The sequence below is a fragment of the Mytilus trossulus genome, chromosome 1 (genome assembly GCF_036588685.1).
Source record: "Mytilus trossulus isolate FHL-02 chromosome 1, PNRI_Mtr1.1.1.hap1, whole genome shotgun sequence".
Lineage (NCBI taxonomy): Eukaryota > Metazoa > Mollusca > Bivalvia > Mytilida > Mytilidae > Mytilus > Mytilus trossulus.
In genome coordinates this window covers 88,839,126-88,863,119 of record NC_086373.1, presented here as the reverse complement: position 1 = coordinate 88,863,119, position 23,994 = coordinate 88,839,126, and the positions used below count along the sequence as shown (strand labels likewise).

The 23,994-nt window shown below is 31.0% G+C and overlaps 1 protein-coding gene across 2 annotated transcripts; it reads right to left on the bottom strand.

Moving 5' to 3' along the window:
* Positions 1-708: 708 nt before the first annotated feature.
* Positions 709-23,989, bottom strand: LOC134689125 (protein DENND6A-like). Of its 2 annotated transcripts, XM_063549492.1 has the most exons (20): positions 23,809-23,989; positions 21,206-21,244; positions 20,221-20,263; positions 19,690-19,799; positions 19,229-19,309; positions 18,153-18,258; positions 17,242-17,321; positions 16,391-16,456; positions 15,061-15,116; positions 14,261-14,321; positions 13,135-13,196; positions 11,165-11,260; positions 10,112-10,206; positions 9,587-9,649; positions 8,635-8,699; positions 7,504-7,593; positions 7,230-7,283; positions 6,646-6,858; positions 6,113-6,187; positions 709-4,656 (listed from the first exon to the last, which is right to left on the bottom strand). In XM_063549492.1, the coding sequence occupies exons 1-20, from the start codon at positions 23,962-23,964 to the stop codon at positions 4,537-4,539; spliced, it is 1,731 nt and encodes a 576-aa protein (XP_063405562.1). In that variant the 5' UTR covers positions 23,965-23,989; the 3' UTR covers positions 709-4,536. The 2 variants fall into 2 exon arrangements, with proteins under 2 accessions (XP_063405562.1, XP_063405563.1); XM_063549493.1 differs by lacking the exon at positions 16,391-16,456.
* Positions 23,990-23,994: the final 5 nt, after the last annotated feature.

Genomic DNA, 23,994 nt, shown 5'->3' with positions numbered 1-23,994 from the left:
AATCTTCTTATTTTTCAAGTAGTCACTGAACCATGAAAATGAGGTCCAGGACATTTGACATGTGACTGACGGAAACTTCGTAACATGAGGCATCTATATACAAAGTATGAAGCATCATAGTTTTCCACCTTCTAAAATATAGTGCTTTTAAGAAGTTAGCTAACACCATCGTAGCCGCCACCACTGTTATGTTGAGCTTTCTGCAACAAGTCACAGGCTCAACGAAAAACCCCACTCCAATAATATATTGAATAATTGTGAAATCCTTACCTACATATATTTCGCAGAGAAATCATAACTGGTTCATATATTTATACGCTCAAATAGTCCCTATATGCCTATACAATAAATACCTGGTATATTTTCTATCAGTAGATTATTTGTTGGTGCTATAGGACTTTCTACAATATATGATATTGGGTGTATACAACTGATGAAAATGAAAAGGAGAAGGGGTTGCTTTGATATTGCTATGGCTTAATGTTTCTCTGGAATTAAATTATTATTTTTTGATAACATGCACTTTACTATGAGGTAGCATAGAACTTTTAAAAGTGTACATGGAACACATTCAATGGCAAAGGTATTCGACAGGAGGAAAAAATCAGAATCATGAAACACCAACTGTCAGGCTAAGATCATCAGATAGTGCTCCAATCAATGTACTGGAAGGGAACAAATGTTCACATTATAATACTGACTCAAGTCTTATTTCTTTTGTTTTATTTGATAAAAGACATAACAATACACGATGTAAATTGACATGAAAACATAAATATCTCAATCAATAAGACATCAAATAGTACTCTTATTTATTTCATGAACCCAGATTATTTTAGGGGGGATCACAATTACAACAGTTTTTCATGACAATCAATGTTTTGAGTTGTTCAGTCTGTGACCAATTTGACATTTCTGACTTAATTACAGTGAATTTTTTTCAAGTAGAAGTACTAGTAGTCATTGAATTTTTTTTAAATATTGAACTTTGTATGGAGTTCAAATGACTCAAATTGGTAAACAAAATGAAATCAGCAAACAATATTGTAATGTCATCAATTTAGAGTCCAACTGAATTGTCTGTTAATTATTGAAAATTGTCCTACCATTCCTTCAAGGCAGGAAATTAGTTTCTTCTTAAAAAGAACCACCTCCAGATATAGTCTTTTATTATATTTTGTTTTTGTGTGTTTTAGTCTGTGAAGGAGTTTAATAAGAAAATTATTCATAAGGAATGAAAAATTGATATCTGAAACTAATTTTGAGAGTGAAGTTATGGTTTCTCCTGCCAAATGGCACAGAAACATTGAAATAAGATGTATATTTGAAGATCAAATTTACTGGATTACCTCCCTTAATTTGTTCGAAAAGGGAATGTTTTCAAGGAAGTATATTAATAGTGAAGAATCATGACACTAGACGGGCTGTAAACTAAGAGTTCAATACAAAACATTTTTCTATTTATTACTTTCATTCAAATATATCTATAAAATATGCTACAATTATTCATGTCTATTCAATGTTTTCATTTATTTTTTTAAGGTTTATTAATGGATATTTTCCAACGGATATTTGATTAAAGCAAATTTCAACCAAGGAAAAATATTCTACATGTACAATAGTGTTACAGTACAAATCTTTCAAATTGAAATAGAAAAACTAGTTTTGTATCTCTCTTTCAAGACAAAAGACAAAAATCCTAGCATTATCTATTATGATGTGCACAAATATTGACACAAATTTTACAAATATTTTTAACATTTAACACTATTGGAATGACTAGAGCTTAGTTTGATTCATAATTGGTAGAGTGTAACCTGCCTAATCCAACACTTGAGTATTCCAACATCCGGCTTTAACTGACACATTTTCATGGTCCCAAAATAAGCCTATCCTTGTAGAAAAATCATGGGTATTCTGATACCCTGCTTAATCTGACATTTTGTTCTGGTCCCCCAGTGGGTCTGATTACACAATTTACACTGTATATATATATTCATCAGAACTTTTGATGCTTTAAACTTCTAAAAAAAACCAAAAGGGCAGATTGGTCACAAGATTATTTAGTTGGTGTGAATTAAAAAAAAAAAATTCAATAACTCTACAAAACCTTTTTAAAACTGGCCCAAGCAATGAGTTAAAATATCAACAACTTCTATCTTTGTAGAAATTGAGTCAAATTTCAATTTGATTAACATTTTAGCAATTGGTATTGTGAAAGGAAAAAGCAGGGAAGGATCCAGAAATTTTCATAAGGGAGGCCCACTGACTGCCTAAGAAGGGGCCCGCTCCAGCCATGCTTCAGTGATTCTCTATATAATCACCCAAATTTTTCCCACAAAAAGGGGTTGGCGTGAGGGGTCTGGACCACCTGAAAACCCTCAAAATCTGCCTCTGTAAAGCCTTTAAAATATGCACAGTAACAAGACTACAAAACATGACATTAACTATTATGTAAATTATGTCACAAAACTATAACTTGACTAGTCTTATTATATACAGTCATGGAAAACTTTTTGATATATTGAGAACACATGAAATACATGTTATAATAATGAACATAATTTTTCTGTTTTGTAAAGAAAATATCATTTGCTTAAATAAAAATATACCATTCCATTAAAGTTCTTATGTACACAATGCAACTTGTACCATTAAGCACATCAACAATTAAATATTTAACAATAAATTACCCAATTATACAACCATTCATTAACAAAGGTTGGCAAGTATTTTTAAAAGTAATACTGGTCCATAATAAAATATCAACAACCAATAGAAATTAACCATCTTTATGACTAAAATGTTGTTTTATCCTTTATATAATAAATAGATAGAGGTTTAAAATATCAACTTTTGCAAAATTTTGTTGTTTGTTGAAAAAGAGAACACGAGATATATTCTTCTTTTTTTCAATTTTATAATTTCTTCTAACCACATGCTTCTTTCAAAGTTGATAATTTTGGATTATACAAAACGACCTCTCAGAGCATGACTTGAAATATATTTGTACAGTATTAAATACAAATGTATCTATAAAATCAGATTAAAATATGAAAACAAATACATGATCAGGTGGGAAAAATAACATAAAATAACATATATTTAACAACCCTGATTTACCAGCTGGTAATAATCTAATTAGTCATTTCATTCAGTTTACACACTCTTGTTTCACAGTTGAAAGCCAAAGTCTTCTGTAGTATAACTTTTAGGAAGATTCCTCTTTTGTTTTAAGGGCACTATCTCAAAACACAGTTTGAATTAAGGGTATTGGTTAATATTAATCTCAATTTCAAAACCTCTGTGATAAAATGTTGTATTATCTTTATGGCCATGTTGTAATATGAAGGCACATCCAGATAATCACACAGTGACACTGACCACAATAGCAGAAAAATATTGAACATTAGTCTACATTATAAATGTAATACCAAAGTAAAGTTCCAAAAAGTAAAATTCCAAAAATACTAAACTCCAATGAAAATTTAAAACGGAAAGTCCCTTAACAAATGGCAAAATCAAAAGTTTCAAGACAAACAAGTCCTTATAAAAAACTTGATGATATTAACACCTATCTTCATTGATATGCAAACATAGATTTGGCAGTTTAGAATGAGTTGGTTCAAGTTCCCCTTTAATTGTGGTGCTTCAAATGTTATCACATCAATAAAAGTGGAATCATCTCGAGGTTAATTTTATTCATACTACAGCAGGCTACTGAAATTCACTGAACTTTAATAATTGCATGGGGACTGAATGAAATAAAATAATTATTTCTTTACTATCTTAGTTCTAAGGTTTCTGTGATAGTTTGTTATATATGATGACAATTTTGATTTACAATTTTACAATTTAAAAATCCACCATCTGCACACATATGATGCATGACTTGTTAACACATGCTGCACCAGCATTATAAAATGCAATAGAATTGTAAAGACAGATCAATCTTTATAAATCACAGATAGCAAACAAAACAGGCATTCCCAAATTTCTTAACACTAACAGATAATTGGAATGTGTAATTTTTATTTTCTACATGATCATAGCTTTTTCAAGCCTTAAAACTAATGAATCAGTTTTCCAAATAAAATTAGCATAAAAAATCAAGGCCAATAAAAAAAGCTCACCAAGAAATAAAATGTATCTAATGTAGACTACCAATACATGATCCTGAACTATTGCAATCTTGTATTTACAATTACAGTACATTTAATAACCATTTTACTCTTTCGCCTTAACTTGTGGTCCTTCTTCTATTCTCACTGTATCATATTTTATTTTCACATGCAATCAAGATGTGCTCCATTAAAAAGGCATATTTTGGGCTAATTACTAGCAAAAAGATTTCAAATTTTGTTGGCCTATTTTATCAAACAATTTTAATTAAATTTAATCAACTTTGCAGAGATGATATGGAACTTTGCAACTCTCTTTGTCCTGAAGTTCCATCTAGCTGGAAATTACTGCTTGTATTCACAGTAAGACAAACTATATCATGTGACATGACATGTGACACAACATTAACATGTATCAGCTTTTCAGCACAGATTGGAGATCTTCAGGCAGCGATGATATAATGCCTTGTAAATGTTTCTGAAGTTTGTTTATATTCTCAGTATTGACTACTAAGTTGTTGTTTGTAGCAAATGTCTGAAAAAGAAAAATAGTCTTTATTATGCTAATTCTTTGTACTGTCATATTGTTCAATTATTATCTATTCAAAGATCAATAAGTTCAAAGCAATACCAATTTAGTTTACCAGTTGCTGACTTATCTTAACTAAGCTTTTGATAAAAACTAAAGAGCCTGCGTTGCTCACCTTGGTCTATGTGAATATTAAACAGAGGAAGCAGATGGATTCATGACAAAATTTTGTTTTGGTGATGGTGATGTGTTTTTACATCTTACTTTACTGAACACTCTTGCTGCTTACAATTATCTCTATCTTGGCCCAGTATTTTCAGTGGAAAATGTTAGTAAAAATTTACAAATTTTATGAAAATTGTTAAAAATTGACTATAAGGGGCAATAACTCCTTAGGGGGTCAATTAACCATTTCGGTCAGGTTGACTTATTTGTAAATCTTACTTTGCTGTACATTATTGCTGTCTACAGTTTATCTTTATCTATAATAATATTCAAAATAATAACTAAAGACAGCAAAATTTCCTTAAAATTACCAATTTTGGGGCAGCAACCCAACAACAGATTGTCCGATTCATCTGAAAATTTCAGGGCAGATAGATCTTGACCTGATAAACAATTTTACCCATTGTCAGATTTGCTTTAAATGCTTTGGTTTTTGAGTTATAAGCCAAAAACTGCATTTTACCCCTATGCTCTATTTTTAGACATGGCGGCCATCTTGGTTGGATGGTTGGGTCACTGGACACATTTTTTAAACTAGGTACCCCAAAGATGATTGTGGCCAAGTTTGGATTAATTTGGCCCGGTAGTTTCAGAGGAAAAGATTTTTGTAAAAGATTACTGAGATTTACGAAAAATGGATAAAATTGACTATAAAGAGCAATAACTCCTAAAGGGGTCAACTGACCATTTCTGTCATATTGACTTATTTGTAAATCTTACTTTGTCAAACATTATTGCTGTTTACAGTTTATCTCTATCTATAATAATATTCAAGATAATAACCAAAAACAGTAAAATTTCCTTAAAATTACCAATTTAGGGGCAGCAACATTACAACGGGTTGTCCGATTAATCTGAATATTTCAGGGCAGATAGATCTTGACCTGATAAACAATTTTACCTCATGTCGGATTTGCTCTAAATGCTTTGGTTCTTATAAGCCAAAAACTGCATTTTACCCCTATGTTCTATTTTAAGCCATGGTGGCCATCTTGGTTGGATGGCCGGTTCAACGGACACATTTTTTAAACTAGATACATCAATGATGATTGTGGCCAAGTTTCAGAGGAGAAGATTTGAGTAAAAGTTAACGACGATGGACGACGACAACGGACGCCAAGTGATGAGAAAAGCTCACTTGGCCTTTTAGGCCAGGTGAGCTAAAAAATCATGTATATCTTATCAAGACATAAAAGAAATAAAGTGATAGGTTATTTTCAAACTGAAGAATATTTACCAATTTTTCCCGAATCCTCAGGATCAGATCTACAATCTCTACTTCCTGTTTGTCTTGTATCCAATCCAACAAATTCTAAAATAAAAAACTTTTATCATAAATAATGGCCATTTGTCAATTTTTATACGCTAACAACTGAAAATTAGGGGCATATTGTTTTATTCCTGTCAGTCCCATTATGGGTATATAGCTATTCCAGATAACTAACTCCTTGAAATATTTGCAGCAATATTATGGCCTGCCTATATAAGCATTATTTATTGAAGTTAATAAATGTCAATATGCTGATGAGACTACAAAGAGTTCCTTATTTAACCCAAATTAGTAAATACAAAAACTGACATCTTCCCAAATAACCTCTAAATGATGCACTTGTATTTTTCTACATACAGCTTCACAAATAGCCACTAAATAATACATGAAGTTTTTTACTACAGCTTCACAAATAGCCTCTAAATGCAGCACTTCTAATGCTTTTACTAAAAGCTTCACAAAATAGCCTCTAAATAATCCCTAGTATTTCTTTTACTTACAGCTTCACAAATAGCCTCTAAATGCAGCACTTGTAATTTTTGGTTGACTTCATGTTGTCTGAACTTGTACCATCCTTCAAAATTACTACTTCTAAAGAATCTTTGATACAGCCCCTGCCAATCTCCCTTGATTCCTGATGTCAGTTGGGGACCAGAGTGCTCTACTGTTTTTAAGAATTCTTCTATATCAAATGGTCTTAAAACTGGAGGACTCTGTAAAAATAATGACAATTACTAGTTCTCTTATACATTTTGTAATCAGAAGATTTCTAAATGTCAATTTGCTTTCAAATAAATGGGGCTTTGATTAGTGTATAAATAATTATCAGTTTCAATCAGAAAGATTCAGTACAAAGCTAAACTGAAAACTTACGATTTTTCATATTATAATGTTCATAATAATACAAAAGTGTGGCATTACTGTGGGTTATATATCATTGTAAACCAAACAAAACAAAATACTTCTGATGACATAAAAACTAAATCATAATCTTTCTCTAATATATTGTGTTAATTGAGAATAATTGTGAAAAATAATATGGTAAAAAAAGGGTAATTGCTTAAAATCTGAAAGAATTTCTTACTTTATGTGGAGATATATTTCTCTGCAAAGGCATCAAACTTGCCATGTACCGTTCCTGAAAGTAAAAATTACAATGTATCTTAAAAATAGATGGAAACTCATTAACCATAAACTCTAATAGAGTAAACCTAAAAATATGTTACTTCTATCATCTCTAAATAAGATAAGCAAATGAATCAAATATTTTGTAAAAGTTTTGCAGACTCTCATTTGTGTTACAGGGTAGTTTACTGCCATTAAACTTAGCCCAGTAAAAAAATGTGATAACAACTCACCAATGGTATAATAAAACTTTGTGTAATTTCTAAGAAATATCTGCGTAATATAGCATTCTGTGCTTCAACAGGTCTCTTTGTCTGTATACCCTGAAAAATATTAAAGTAAAATCTAGCATTCTATCCAACATTTTCAGTCAAATAATTTATTGAGTATATATAAAATGTTTTTTTAGATTTAACTTTTCATATTTTCATATCCATTTACAGACACAAATCCTACTATCCTTTTATCAAGAACATAAATATTACCATGCATTTTTAACTGGTGTTCAGGGGCAAGATTTCTGATATTACACAATATGCCTAGTACCAGAATGCATCACAAGATATGACCATGCTCTAGCAAGGACATACCACAGTGGCGGATTCAGAACTTTTCATAAGGGGGGCCCGCTGGCTGACCTAAGGGGGCCCCGCTCCATTCATGCTTTAGTAATTCCCTATATATGCAACCAAATTTTTCCTCCTGTGTACCATAAAGTGTTTCATTTTCAATACACAATTATCACATTAAAAAGATTCAAGCCTGGATTATCATAGTTTGTCAGTCATGGTATAATTAAATAAATAATTTTACACCATAAAGTAATCAGGAAAAACCAATATCTCCTTACCATGTTTTTTTTACAAATGCTCTTTAAGGAATAACATAAATCAAACTAATGTTTTGTATAACTATTTGGTATTTTACTATGTTGGTGCATTTCCAAGTTGACTGTAACCCCGCCACATCATTTATGTATGTGCCTGTCCCAAGTCAGGAGCCTGTAATTCAGTGGTTGTCGTTTGTTTATGTGTTACATATTTGTTTTTCGTTCATTTTTTTACATAAATAAGGTCGTTAGTTTTCTTGTTTGAATTGTTTTACATTGTCTTAGTGGGGCCTTTTATAGCTGACTATGCGGTATGGGCTTTGCTCATTGTTGAAGGCCGTACGGTTACCTATAGTTGTTCATGTCTGTGTCATTTCGGTCTTTTGTGGATAGTTGTCTCGTTGGCAATCATACCACATCTTCTTTTTTATATGTAACATCATGTCTTGGTAGGAATTGGATATATCTAAATATTTAGATGTATTTTCTTTTTCAAGATAATTTAAGTTAAGAAAAACTATATACATGTTCTTACCTTAATCAATCTTTTTAATATTGCTTTGTCTTTATTCAAAAATGGTTTATACCTTGTATAAACACCTGAAATAAAAATAAAAATATTTACTTACTGGAAAGCTAAGTGATTAAACATTGCTTAGTAATATAAGGCAGGCATTACCTGTAAATGGTGACGAAGTCTATATGAATTATTTTTTTGTAACTTAAATATTTGTTAAAAAAAGAAACAGAAATACTGTAACATTTCCGATTTTGGTTCTGTTGTTAGGGATTTTAGTTGTGACGTCATATGCAATGCAAACAAAGAAACGCTATGATCAGGTAACATTTTTTCATATCAAGGGATTATTAAAAGTGAAATTGGTATTGCTTTCCTTCCTATTTTATACTAGACTGATAAATATATATTTTAATCAAAGTTTCAAACAAACGAGACCGGAAAGAGGAAGTGCATTGCAGATTTCTGCACAAATGCGCAAATTCAAAACATGACATCCAAAAAAACTGAATGATTTTGAGTTCATTAGTACAATGAAAATTTTCCAATTTTTTTTTTAAAGGTTTTTTCTACTGTTATTGGGGTCAAATTCGTCCCCATTTAAAAGTAAAAGTCTTAGCAATATCTTCAACCCATGAGCTCACTTTCTTCAGTGAGATAGTCAATCCTGCATGGATTCACTATTATAATTCTTAGCAGAAAAGTGTTTTAGAGAGTAGGCTGTGAATGTTAATTTTAAAGTCTTTTGTTTGACCCAAGTGGGGATCTGGACCTTATTCATGCTATTATTCCAAATAATTATGATGTCTTGAAAGGCTATTTCATTTTTTTGCCCTCAGGACATCAAAACTAGTAGGACAATCCTGTTATATGTTCTCATTATAAAATATGTTTGATACTTCAATATTTGAAATTCTGAGACAATGGTTCAAAATTTACATAGGTTCTCAAAATTAAATTCATTATTTACCTGGTTTAGAATCTAATGTCTTCAGACTACTTGCTTTTTTCAACTTATTGAATCCTTTTGGTGCTGCAATATAAGGCAAAAATAAATTTGACATCTTTGGTTGAATATCTCCACAAATTCAAAATTCACACTTGAATAACTAAACAAATACAAAATTCTAACTCAATAAAACCTCCTTGTCGACTGTTAGTTGTTTCTTAATATTTTTTTCATTCTCAACTTGAAATAAAATTGAGAATGGAAATGGGGAATGTGTCAAAGAGACAACACTATATGGTCTCGTAGACAAAATTTTGAGGTATCTACTGTATTTTTTAACAACTTGTTAAGACTTTTTGGTTTGACTGTGTTAATTGCTGAACTTCTGTCCTATTCATGATTTACTATTTTTCAGATATAAAACTTTCACATTAACTGTACATATAAGAGAAAAAATATATCCCTCGCTTTTACACATGTCCTTCCTTCTACAAACAAATCACATACATTTTCTATCCCACACAAAAACAGAATTTGAATCCTTACTTTGAGTCATCATTTCACCAATTCTGATGATATGTGGCCAGTGCTGTAAGGTTTTGGCAAAAAATGGATTTGTGACTCCTAATATGACTGATGGTCTGAAACAAAATGAATAAAACATGCCACAATAAGTTTTATACAAACATGTCATAGTATAATCAAATAATTTCAAAGAAAGAAACTCTAATGGCAATTGAAACAGAATTTGACAATATCAATTCAAGTGTAGTTTTTATAAAATAGACAATGAATGACTTTAGATTACTTGACATGCCAGCATGAAAGAATTTTTGAGTCTTTAACAAATACTGTGGATTCATTATTATTTATACCCATTTTCATGGATTTCGTGGGTACAAATGAGCCATGAAATTAAATGTTCAACGAACAACAAGCTTTCTTTAGGCTTGTAAGATTTCGTAAAAAGACCACGAAATTAATTATCCACGAACATGAAAGTTTTCTTAATCCACGAAAATTGGTACCCACAAAAATAAATGAATCCACATTACTCAAAAATTTAATTCTATTTGATTTATCTCAGTGATGTTGTTATAAAACAGGAATGTGTCCAAAGTACATGGATGCCCCACTCGCACTATCATTTTCCATGTTCAATGGACCATGAAAACGGCTAAAAAATATAATTAGGCATTAAAATAAGAAAGATCATATCAGAGGGAACATTTTTACTAAGTTTTAAGTTGATTGGACTTCAACTTCATCAAAAACTACCTTGACCAAAAACTTTAACCTGAAACTTGCACTTTCATTTTCTATGTTCAGTGGACCTTGAAATTTGGGTCAAAAGTTTAATTTGTCTTGAAAATAAGAAAGATCATATCATAAGGAACATATGTACTAAGTTTCAAGTTGATTGGACTTCAGCTTCATCAAAAACTACCTTGACCAAAAACTTTAACCTGAAGCGGGACAGACGGACGAACGAACGGACAGACGGACGCACAGACCAGAAAACATAATGCCACTCTACTATCGTTGGTGGGGCATAAAAATCATTTCAAAATAAATAACTTTTAAAACTTTCAAACTTACGGTGCTTGTGTTTTCGTTGTATACTCTTTAAATTCGCTGTCATGAATTGTGAAGTATGGTCTGTAGTCAGAACAGTATTTCAGAGGACTAATGAGACTAAAATAGACAAAACATTTACAGAATGAATGTGTTGGGTAACTTAATAATAATAATAAATTCTTTATTTAAAGAGGGTAAACTCAGTTAGTTACAATAAACTAATCTTCCCTGAGGCCCTCACATACAAATTACAATACAAGTCATTAAAGATTGCATATTTTGGAGTTAATATTGAGTCACTGATAAGGTCTTTGCGTCGGAACTAAACACATTTATTCTAAAAACAGTTGTTGGCATGACACGGGTTATGTTCTTCTCATATATGTTATGATGGTATGATACTAAACCCCTTACGGGAAGGATTGTGCCTGATGTTCATATGATGAAATCATAATCTTTCAGTCAGTTTAATTGAAGTCTGGAGCTGGCATGTCAGTTAACTGCTAGTAGTCTGTTGTTATTTATGTATTATTGTCATTTTGTTTATTTTCTTTGGTTACATCTTCTGACATCAGACTCGGACTTCTCTTGAACTGAATTTTAATGTGCGTATTGTTATGCTTTTACTTTTCTACACTGGTTAGAGGTATAGGGGGAGGGTTGAGATCTCACAAACATGTTTAACCCCGCCGCATTTTTGCGCCTGTCCCAAGTCAGGAGCCTCTGGCCTTTGTTAGTCTTGTATTATTTAAATTTTAGTTTCTTGTGTACAATTTGGAAATTAGTATGGCGTTCATTATCACTGAACTAGTATATATTTGTTTAGGGGCCAGCTGAAGGACGCCTTCGGGTGCGGGAATTTCTCGCTACATTGAAGACCTGTTGGTGACCTTCTGCTGTTGTGTTTTTTTATTTTGGTCGGGTTGTTGTCTCTTTGACACATTCCCCATTTCCATTCTCAATTTTAATCAAAACAGATATATTTACACATAGTTAATTTACAGTCATGTAGTTCAATGTATTGTTATTAACATAGGATATAATGCTCTTTAATAAGTATACATGTAGTAAAAAAAAATAAAATGAAAATAAAAAATATACATTACAAATGCATTGTAGCAAACATTTCTTATCAGGATTGTGTTAGGTACTTCTTGATACTTTGCTTAAAAGTAAAAGTGTTTTGAGCTTTACGTATTTTGTGTGGTAGTCCATTCCATAATACTGATCCAGAATAAGCAAAGGATTTCTTAAATAGTTTAGCTTTTGGCTTAGGAACTATCAGATTACCTTGAGTGACACCTCTTAAGGAGTAATGATTATTATCTGATTTCAGTTTAAACTTTTGAACTTGGTACATTGGTGCTTCCATACGCATACATTTATATAGAAGTAAATATTTGTGGTAATTTATTCTATCTGTCATCCACCCAAGTTTTTTAAATAAGGGGGCTGAGGGGAATAAAGGATCTGCATCTAGAATTAATCTTGCTGCCCTTTTTTGGAGTTTTAAAATTCTTGTTTTCCCTTCATTTTTACATTCACCCCAAATAATACAGCAGTAGTCAATTAAGGGAAGAATATACCCATTGTAATATGTTTTCCTTGCATTTATATCTAAAAATTTCTTTATTTTAGAATAGCTTAGCATCAGTAAAAACTAGTTGTGTCAAATTAAATGGGACTTTCAAGTTACAAATTGTCTATGTATGCTTTTTTTTCATTTAGATATTCATTGAAAGGGATTACCGTGACATAATTTTCTTTTATAATCTTTGTAAAAACATACATTAAAATAGTTCAAATTAGACTGGAACTACACAATCCCAAAAAACCAAATAAGGCTGGAATTACACCCTTCCCTTAAAATATGCAATGCATCTTTCTTTTTGTTTAAGTTTCTTTAACCAAACCTTTTCCTTAAAAAAAAAATATGCAGAAATAGTACACTAGAAAGAATATGTCACAGTTATTACATTTTGTGACCTTACCTTATAAGTGCTTGAACTGTCGAAGACGTGACTGATGGTGAGGCAGCCATGGCTACTAAAGGCTGTAAACAAATATAAAGCTGTCATTATCTATTCATTTACATAATGGTATAATAATTTTTTATCATTTATAAATATGAATACTAGTAGATAAAAAAATAGAACAAGTCAAATTTCCTAAACTAAATCAATATCAAAGGTGAATTTAAGTTTTACAGGTATATATTAATTCTAAATTATCAACTCAAAAATGATATATTTATAGTGAAGGCAGAGTTTTTGCTTAGTTATTAATGCAGTAGTAAATGGAATTTATCAGTTAAAAATATAAAGGGTATACAGTTTGGATTTAGCTAATGCTGTACATTGCCATGTAGCTGCTGACATCCTCATCCTTTAGTCCCATGTGGATATTTGTCTCATTGCCAATCATAACACATCTTCTTTTTGATGACTTAGTTCTAGTTATGTTCAAATTGACCAAGAAGATTTATAGGAGAACTTTATAAAAACAATCTTATAATGGATATTGATAAGATTTTAATTAAGAAATAATTGATGCAAGCTATACTTTATTGTTGTTTAAACATGGGTAGGCATTATATTCATGACTATTTTAGCCCGAGCGAAAGTGAGGGCTTAAATTACACGAATATAATGCCTAAACATGTTAAAACTACAATAAAGTAGTAGCTTGCATCAATTATTTAGATTCTGATTAGGACAATTAAGGTAATTTGTATATCTGAATGTTATAAGTGTAGTGTGTTTGTGTAGGCTCTTCCGTGAACCTCCCTTTTTTGATTGTAAACCAGCAAACGACTGGCAATGGGATTTTTCAGAGGGTGGAGTTTTGAACAGCCAGCATGAATGATTGTTGTATCTAGCTCAAATATGTCAATTTCCAAATGCAACACATTACAGTCATAATAAATGAATAAGTTACAACATCTGCATCATTTACGAGTTTGGAAGTGTTTTAAATTAATGAAATATAATAAATGCATGTCAATTTGATAAAATTCATTATTCTGCTGTAGTATATGCATGTGCAAACAAATTTTATTGTATTTAGAGCATGGGTTTATTCTCAAAAAGAAAGAAGCATGCCATATTAGAATTTTACCTCCCCTGTTAGTACTAATTCCCACATCATTTGTATATGAGGTAGAATTGACTGGAAGCCACTGAAAATATAAATAAATCTAACTTTACTAAGTAACAATTAAAAATAATTTCAAATTACTTGTTTTTGTTTTGATATACAGCATCCCGAATAAACAAGCAACAATCATTTGATATTGAAAAGAATTTTATAATGTTTCTGGCCTTTTGTCATAAAAATATAATGGTAATTTCATTATAATTGAACAGAGTAAGTAAGCAAATAAAAGTTCCTTAGAATAACTCTTTTTGACAAAAAATGATATCTAATAATTTTTCAGCAAAATAATTAAATGTTTTAGGTTGGTTTGAAAGCACCAGATATATTTTTGCCTTATTCAAATTTTATTTGACTAAAATTAACATTTCAATCATAAATATTGCGTTTCACTATTTGCATTTTTTAAAGCCTAATATTGTGGATTCATTATTATTCGTTGGATACCTTTTTTCATGGATTTCATTGTAATAGAAGAACCATTGTCCAATAATTACAAATTTTCTATGGTAGTATATGTAGACTTTGACAAAACTACAATTCAAATATCCTGGAAATGCAAGTTTTCTTCAATCCAAGAAAATAGGTACCAAAAAATTAATGTGGCCAATTACATAACTTGTCCATTATATTGAAAATAAAATCACATCATTGTATCTACATTGTTAACCAACCACAATGATTTCGTTCATAGTTCAGTTGACAATACATGTATCTACAATGCAATTTTGAAAAGAGGTCAATTGTTAACGTGAGAATATTACCTAAATATATCAACTTCACATAGAGAAGGTAGAATCACATGGGCAGGTATCATTGGCTGAAAAAAAAACAAGAATTGTTTGAGTAACTATCACAATGATTTTTTTTCATTTTAAATTCAGTCATTCATATCAATCTCTTTTTTCAATTTTTTAACACCAATATTTATGTAATTTTTTTCCAGTTATAAATATATACTTTTTACTAAGCTTTTTAATCCAACATTTAAATAAAATTGTAATTCTAACTTTTGTTATGACCTCATTTGGAAATTAAAACTATATAGTATATTTTTTTTTACCATGAACCAATTATTTTTTAAGCTCTCAGCCTGATACGACCGCAGCCTGATATGACCGCAGAGGTTGAACCCTGAACAGCTGGGGCAAATTTGGACACAATATTCAAGCTTGATACTGTCTGAATTTGGATTGAATTTTTGACATAGTATCGGTTTTTGACACAACATCAATATTCAGATCTTACAAATGTATTATGCAATACTGTGCAATTCAAGATTCTTCTTGAAATTTTTTAAAATATGAAATTTGAAAAATTTTGATTTTTTTTTAACCCCTTCAAAAATTGGAACCCCCAAAATTTTTGAATCCCCCTTTCAGCAATGACCCCCACACTAAATCCCAGCCTTTCTATTGCAGTATGGTACCTTGTAGTACAGTTTCAGGGAGATCCATACTCTTAAACACAAGTTATTGTCAGGAAACTAAAAAATATTGGTTTTGGCCCCTTTTTGGCCCTTAATTCCCAAACTGATGGCACCATAACCCAAACCTTCTACTTATGGTATTAAACATTATGGTTAGCAAATAGAAAAATGCTTGTTTTGGGCCCCTTTTGTTTCCTTAATTCCTAAACTGTAAGAACCATCATCCCTAAAATCAATCCCAACCTTCCCTTCATGGTATTGAACCCCCTTGTAAAATTTCATAGAGATCCATTAACTTAAACTTATGTGTCTTCGGACGACAATGACGCAAACACAGTCAAAATCATACCATTATACGATCCCAGTCGTACATAAAGTGACTTTAATTGTTTCTTTAAATCACCTTTCCTTTCAAGTGGATTCAGTTTCACCCGATTATCTTTCTGTCAAAAAACGTATATCCAAACACTATCCAGGTATCTGGTTTTCCCCCCAATTTGTATTCAAACATGAATACTATAAATATACACTTTATACTACACAAAACCCTCATGTTTGATATATACATGTATTTGTAAGATCATTTAACAAATGATAGAAATAAAGTACTTCTTACGGCATCATATTTTTGTCTATATAAACATTAAACATTACAAGAAACTCACCACAACAGGAGATTTATTTGTAACTTGACCTAGTAGAACTTTATCAGATCTAGAAGGTATTCGTACCTACAATAAAAGCATTGGGATCACCACAACATGCAACATGCAACAACAAAATAAAATACAGGGTTACAATATACAACAAATATCTCTTATTAAAATAGACATTTTTCTTTAAATTGTTTAGATAGAATTTTGGTAAAACAACAATGTGTCCATAGTACATTTTTTATTTTTAGTGGCCGTGAAATTGGGGTAAAAACTCTTATTTGGCATTAGAATTAGAAAGATCATATTATAGGGTACTTGTGTACTAAGTTTCAAGTTGATTGGACTTCAACTTCATCAAAAATAGCCATGACCAAAAACTTTAACCTTAAGTGGGACAGACGGATGGACAAACAGACAAACGAACTGACCCAGAGACCTAAACACATAATGCCCTTAAGGAGGAACATAAAAACCAGCTTACAATACATATCAAAATATAATTTATTTAAAGTAATTTGTGCTTGATGAAGCATGTAAATTTTGAAACTTCAAACCAAATAAAAAAGACCTTTTTTGACAAATTTTATTTAAAATTTAAAATTCTTTTAAGAACAGAATTTTACTAAATCTGTAAAAATGAATACCGGAAATACCCAGATCTAAAATAAATGAAAACTAACCTCACTCTAAAGGAGATAAAACATGCAGGGGATGGACTAGCCACTACTCTTTTTTCCATAAAAATAAGAACAAATTGCTTTCTACTCAATAGCATGAGTTTTAGCCCTAATCATAAAGTAAAGACAAAAGAATCATTATGGTGCAATGGTTAATCTACAATGTTTGATGTGCAATATTACCTGTAAGACTGTCCCAAATATAGGTAGATTGACAGTTTCCCCAGAGCATGGAGCAGGCCATTGGTCAATGTCATGACAAGCTGAAATTAAACAGGTTGAGAATTAGATAATCTACTAATGAAAATGCTACTAAATGTACAACAAAACAAGAAGTTCATTCAGTGGTCATGTATAAACTGGCACCTATGATACATGTATATGCAATCTTTTCCATTCTGGACCAAAGCAAATTTATCCCAGATTTTTGAGCAGAACCAACAACATTATTTTTTGAGAATTTTCTATGGATTCATTATTTGAAACTTGATGATTTCTAGACAAAGGAGTAAGTTTGGTAAGGGCCATATTTGGCCCCGTTTATAAAATTGAATGGTACAAGATAAAATATGTTTTAAATTGTCTTTAAGACATGTGAGAAAGTAAAAAAATCACTATCTGTGTTAAAGTTTTATTCTACAGCGGGTTTCTTCATCCAAAATAGGATAAAATAAGAGATTTTGACGAAAATTGACCAGATTGGCCGGATTTTAACCAAATTCAGGACCAGGAAACATGGAGCGCAGGCGTCGACAAACTAAATATTTTAGTTAAACATGTAAAATGTCATTCCAAACATTGAGTTCAAAGACATTTTTTGTTGACGTATGCACTCTATTTTTCCTGTCCAACAATCAATCTTAAGGGATTTTGTGGAATTTCACAAGTTAACATCAGACAAATGAAGCATGGACCACATAAAAAGGCAAAAGATTATTGGTCGTTCCTCTAGAACTCGTAACATAAAAATATAATGATATATAATACACTAGAACAGAAACAAGTAACACAGGATTCTATAAGTACAGAATTGTGTAGAGGATAAAACAGATGCCAAATAAATGTTTATTATTGTAATAAGCTTGAATATTTACCTGCTTCTAAACTTGGTTCACCATTGTCAAAGTATTCTGGTGCTAATATTGATATGAGCTCAGAAAATAAGGCAACAAATGGAAATCTGGATATCAGTACTACTGACTGTAAAATAAATAGAATATTGACTCATTTGCCATCTAAATATTCACTTCCTGTAAAACTTACTGAATAAATAATTGGATAAACGTTAACACCTGAAGGAATTAGATTAGAGAAAACTGTATAAAGGAGTAGGTCCGGTAAGACCCCTTTTTGGCCCCAAAATATAGCAGTTTTAAAAAATGGTTAAGATGTATACGTTTACTTCTCTATTGGTTAGTAGAACGGTTCTGCAATATAAATATGGGCTGTATTTGACAATACAATGCACATATATTGGTTACTAGCACCATGAATTCATGCTAAATTACTGAAATCTTCACAATTCCAGCATTTTAGTTTAATTTTATACGGTTTCTGAGAAAAACGAAAGTAGCCGCATTCGTGTTCATCCAAAATATTGTAATGGAAGTTGTATTAGATGATAATATATAACATATATAAAAATTGAGGATGAACACGAATGCTGCCACTTTCGTTTTTGACAAAAACCATCAGAAAAGTTAAATTTTTTCACGTATTTTGTAGATTTTTCATATTTGCGCTTGAATCGGGTCGTTTTTAATGACTAAATAAGTTAAAATCTTGCACATAAATTAATTGAATCATAGGAAATAGACACTTAAGTGTTTAAAAAGTGTTCAAAATCTTTCGTCAGATGAAACTGAAATTTGAAGCCACAATCGGTCCTTACCGGACCTACTCCTTTCTGTCACTTTTGGAGAATGGAAAACAAAACTGCCCTGAGTATGAAATGTGTAAAAAAAAATATGCAATATGGAAATATTACTATCAGTTGAATCAAGAAAACTCTAGCAAGCAATGATTTCTGCTGCTAGATATAACCACTTTATCTTAATCATTCCTGTGATTTGTGGATTCTAAAAAAGGGTCTCCAGAAAGACAAAGCATTAGGCACCATGGGATGTGTATTTGTCTTCATAAGTTTTGCTGATGAAAAATTTATTATCACCTTCTGAAAATATCCTCTTCTTATTGTCTTGTCTTTAGTCTGTCGGAAGTACACAAACCCACAGTAATGAGCATTGTCACCCTACAAAGTAAATTCAGGGATATAATCCAAATCATTTAATTGAATAACAGAATTGACAAATGATTTCAGTTTTACCTCTAGAAATATGAAAACATATAAAGTGGAATATTTTTAATAGACCAGAAACACTACTGTCCTATGTTAGTTCATTTTTCTTCTTATTGAAAATATCATCAGAAAAGAATTCACTTTGTCTTCTATTGTTTCTTGTTTATTTCAAATTGCTAAGATACTTTTTCAAGCCATATTGTATTATCATCACTTATTATTTGGAGAATTTAACAATATAAAAAAATCTATATCTACCTGTTCAATGAATGAGCTTTTCTCTTAATTATATATATAAATATTTAATCCATGTAAATACTTTCAATATATACCTGTATAGAAACTGGCAATTCTTTGTTGGTTGAAATAAACGATTTGTTGCCTGGTTTCCTGCCAGGAGACTGACGTATTCTAAAATTAAACTGGGTATCTCCCATACAACCTGAAATAAATACAGCAAAATCTGTGTGTGAACATAATATGATGTCAAATCTGTGTACAATCTTATAGTGGAGTCAGATTATCATGTAATTTAGTAAATTTATTTTGTTTAGCCTTTGAAATTATCTGCCTACATGTAATAATAATTGGTAAAAATGTTTTACTGTGTACTATATATTACAGTTAGATTATCGGAATAGTTATGACAAGCATTTGTTAGATTTTTTTATTCTGTATAGTCTGTATTTTGATGGTACATGTACATATAATACCTTTTGAGTGCTTCAATAAGAATTCTGTGTCAAGAACTATATACGCTATTGTATTACTATCTTTATTTCATTAACAAAATGAAAGCTGAAAATTCATGTAAGATTATCTTCAGGTTTTAGATATTCCATTAACAATATAATAAACTATACCTGAATTAGAATCAGGGAAAGACAGGTAACAGATGTTGGCTTTCTGGAGAGAAAAAATAACATGTGATATTTTTAAATGATATCAAAAAATAAGTATGGTCATTCAAAATCTACCACATTTTTTGTAGCTTTTTCTCTCACTTTTAATGTTGGCTAGCAACTCAATAGCAAAATATCTTTTATTATTTATATTCTTTTTATGAAATGCATGTTTGATTCTTTTCACTATTTTATAGGTTTATAAAAATTTGTTAAATGTAAAGATGTCCTGTCTCAGCATTAATATTCAATGTCATTCTGTTTGTGTGTGTTTCTATAGCTTGTGTCACCCTTAACTTTTCCTTTACATTTTGTGTACTTGCTGTTTGAATGTTTGTGCATTGCTTAAATATTTAAAAAAAAATCCAAGGTTTCCCTATATGCCTACATTTTTGTATAACACATCATTTGTAATACTTTATAAAATCTATTCCTGTAGCACCATAGCACATATTTGGCAATTAAACCTGCATTTGCTGAACACTTGTCTAGCTGGAACAAAATCTTACATGAAAAAGACAGATCTGTAAATTTGTTGCATTTATTTTTCTAAGTTTTCACTTTGGTAGTTCAGTCAATTAAGAATAACATTAAAGAGGAGAAGGTTCAAATGTTAAAAACTACACTTCTGTCTATGTTGGTGATCATTCCAGTAGCCAAATAGTCTTTGAATTAATGGGGTTTGCTCATTGTTGAAGGCCATACAGTAACCTAAAGTTGTTAATTTCTGTGTCCTTCTTGTGGAGAGTTGTCTCATTGGCAATCACATCTTAGCTTTTACAATTGCTTAATGAAATATCAATTGTTTACCATATCAAGTTTACATTGTGTCAGGAATAAAGTCTCTTTGCTAAATGCTAATTGTTGCATATGGTCTAAGATTAAGAAATATATATGTCATTTTCAAAATTCATATATTTGAAGGGATAATTTGTCGTTGACCTACCTCAGCATCTGTTAATTTCACATGACTAGGGTAAATAAGCTGAAATAAGAAAACATCTTTTAAAAAATATTAAAAAACCCAACATTAATATGAAGTATAACATAGCATACATGTAATATAGCATCATTCTTCTTAGCTTATATTCAATGTTCTTCTGAGGACCTTGTTGGTTTGTGTCCCTGTCTTTGCAGCAGGTTCCCAACTTGGTTCCACTAATCCAATTACGTTTATGCTGTCCTAGTACTGGTATTTACTTGAGATCCCAAGTCAATTTCTTCCTATATATCTTCCCATCATATAACTTTCAATTTAACCCATAAGCTAGAGATTGGTTGCGCATGTATTATTCAGTCATTTATAAGGAAAAGAATGTCAACATTGAATGTGAAACAAATTTGAAGATTTTGTTGACTGATTCGATCCACAAAAAAATAATTCTTCTACATCTACAGGTAAAATGATTATTATTTTTTTTTAACCTGAAATCAACAGACATTGAGTAGCCCAATTACAAAAGGTTGCTATCTAGTTACATCTTTACATAACCATCAACAATATGAATTTTCTCATGGGCATAGCAATGGCTTTAAAATAAAAAATATGATTTTTCATGAATTACAAATTAGCAACCAGGCAGGCAATATAGAAATGGTGTACTGACATGAGGTATATAAACATATTAGCTCCAAATGAGTTTCATTAGTAGAAGCTGATACAAATTTGCTATCAGTTCGTGACTTTTTTTCAGATTCTTAAAAAAAATTAAAACAACCTTCTTTTATAACAATAAAAAAGCATGGCAGAACCCCTTAATAAAGTGTGACTGAAATCAGGCCAATATGGCTGTGTGGCCGAAACGTCCTCTAATACTTAACTGTATTTGAATATTCATTTTGTGCAAACAAACTCAGGGGGGGGGGGGGGGGATGTTTTCCGGAACGAATAGACTCAATAACTAATATGATAATTTAATCATAGTGAATATTTACTGAGGGGGAGTCGGAGGGGTCCTGATCCCGCAGGCTTTAATTATGAAATCCTGACGTCCCTAATTTAAAGAAATTTAAATCTTGACATCCTGAAATTCCAAATAAAGAATCCTTGGTCCCGACATCCTAAGCTTAAGAACACCCAATCCTGATGTCCTGATTAAATTGTATTCCATATTTTTGTTCTGTTAAATATTTGTTATACTGTTTATTTACTGTATGAGGGTGGTAATGGGGGTACCTTCATGACGAATAACGGTAAAAGTTCTTGCCAAACGATGTTAACAGTAATTTTTGGTGCATAACAATAAAATATGCACTTTCTTTAAGACAATGAAAAAATCGAATGATTTTGATGAATCACAATATTTTTTCCCAAAATAACAGTAACAATAATTATTTGAGACCTTTGACAAATCACAATACGGATATTTTGACGAATCATAGTAAATTGTGACCAATTTGACAAAAACTATACCTGAATAAGGCCGTTTGACGCCTAACCGTTAAGTGCATTACTACCGTCTTAATTTTTGTTTGTGTTCTTTTTTTAATTGTTCATGAACATTAATAATGTGTTAACTGTTGATATTTATTAGTCCAAATAATTATGACGTCTTGAAAGGCTATTATATTTTTTTCATTGACGCCTTACATCGACGTCATAATGCTGAAGATGCCATTTTCGGTTGGACTTTGAGAGCATATTTTGCTCTCAACTTTGAGACCCAATTTAGCCATCAAATTTTCATTGAAGGTTAAAAAAATTGCATATCTAAAAATTCTTACCTTTAATGTGTTTGTTTGTGCAAAATATTTCCAATTAATCCCTACAGAAATAATAATATAAGTAACAATTCCATCCGAGGCGGGAACATGTCGACTGCATTTTTTAAGACGTTTGTCTGATTTCTTTTTAGGAGAATATATATAATTTTTACACCAAACTCGGTTAAACCCGAATTTCTGGAACGATTGTTTTACATTATCCAGAAATTCAGGTCAGTCAAAATGAACCGAGTTTGGTTCAAAAATATATTTTATACTACGAAAATTAAGCATCTTGAGGAGAAATCAGCTAAACGTTTTAATAAATCAGTAAATTCCCTCTCAAAGTCCAACTGAACATATGAGTTTGGCGTTATGACGTCGATGTAAGGCGCCAAAGAAAAAAAATATAATAGCCTTTCAAGACGTCATAATTATTTGGACTAGATATTTATAGTCTTTTTCTTCTTCGCTGTGAATACTACTGTCACTAATATAATTATAATCAATTTAACTATTGTCAGTTTATTGCCTTAATTTTGTATGTCATAACCATTTAATGTAAATGTGTTTGTGCAAATAAAATATTGTCTATTGTCTATATTATCAATTTTACAATTTTTCTTTGTTTATTTTAATAGTGCAAATATAGTGTCAGTGAGCAAAATGTTTCTCCTATCATATAAATAATTCTCTATTCTCACAATGGTGTTACTGGAAAAGGAGAATAATACATTCATAATCGAGCAACGAGTTCACTGAAATCGGTATTAAATGTTTATATTTTTCATCAGCTGTTTGTTTATAAAAAAGTCCAACGACATTGGGTTTCCCATACATGCATACCTCCATAGCCTGACCTAGTTCTAGGTCAAACGTAACAACACAAGCACAATATAACCAATTTGAAAATCTGTCCCATGGTAACATTGTGGGTGACTGTGGGCCATCATCTGGCGATTTTTCTCTAAGGAAAACAGGTTCTTCTTTCGTTCCTGCCATTTTCGGCAGGTGTCCTTCACCTTTATTGTT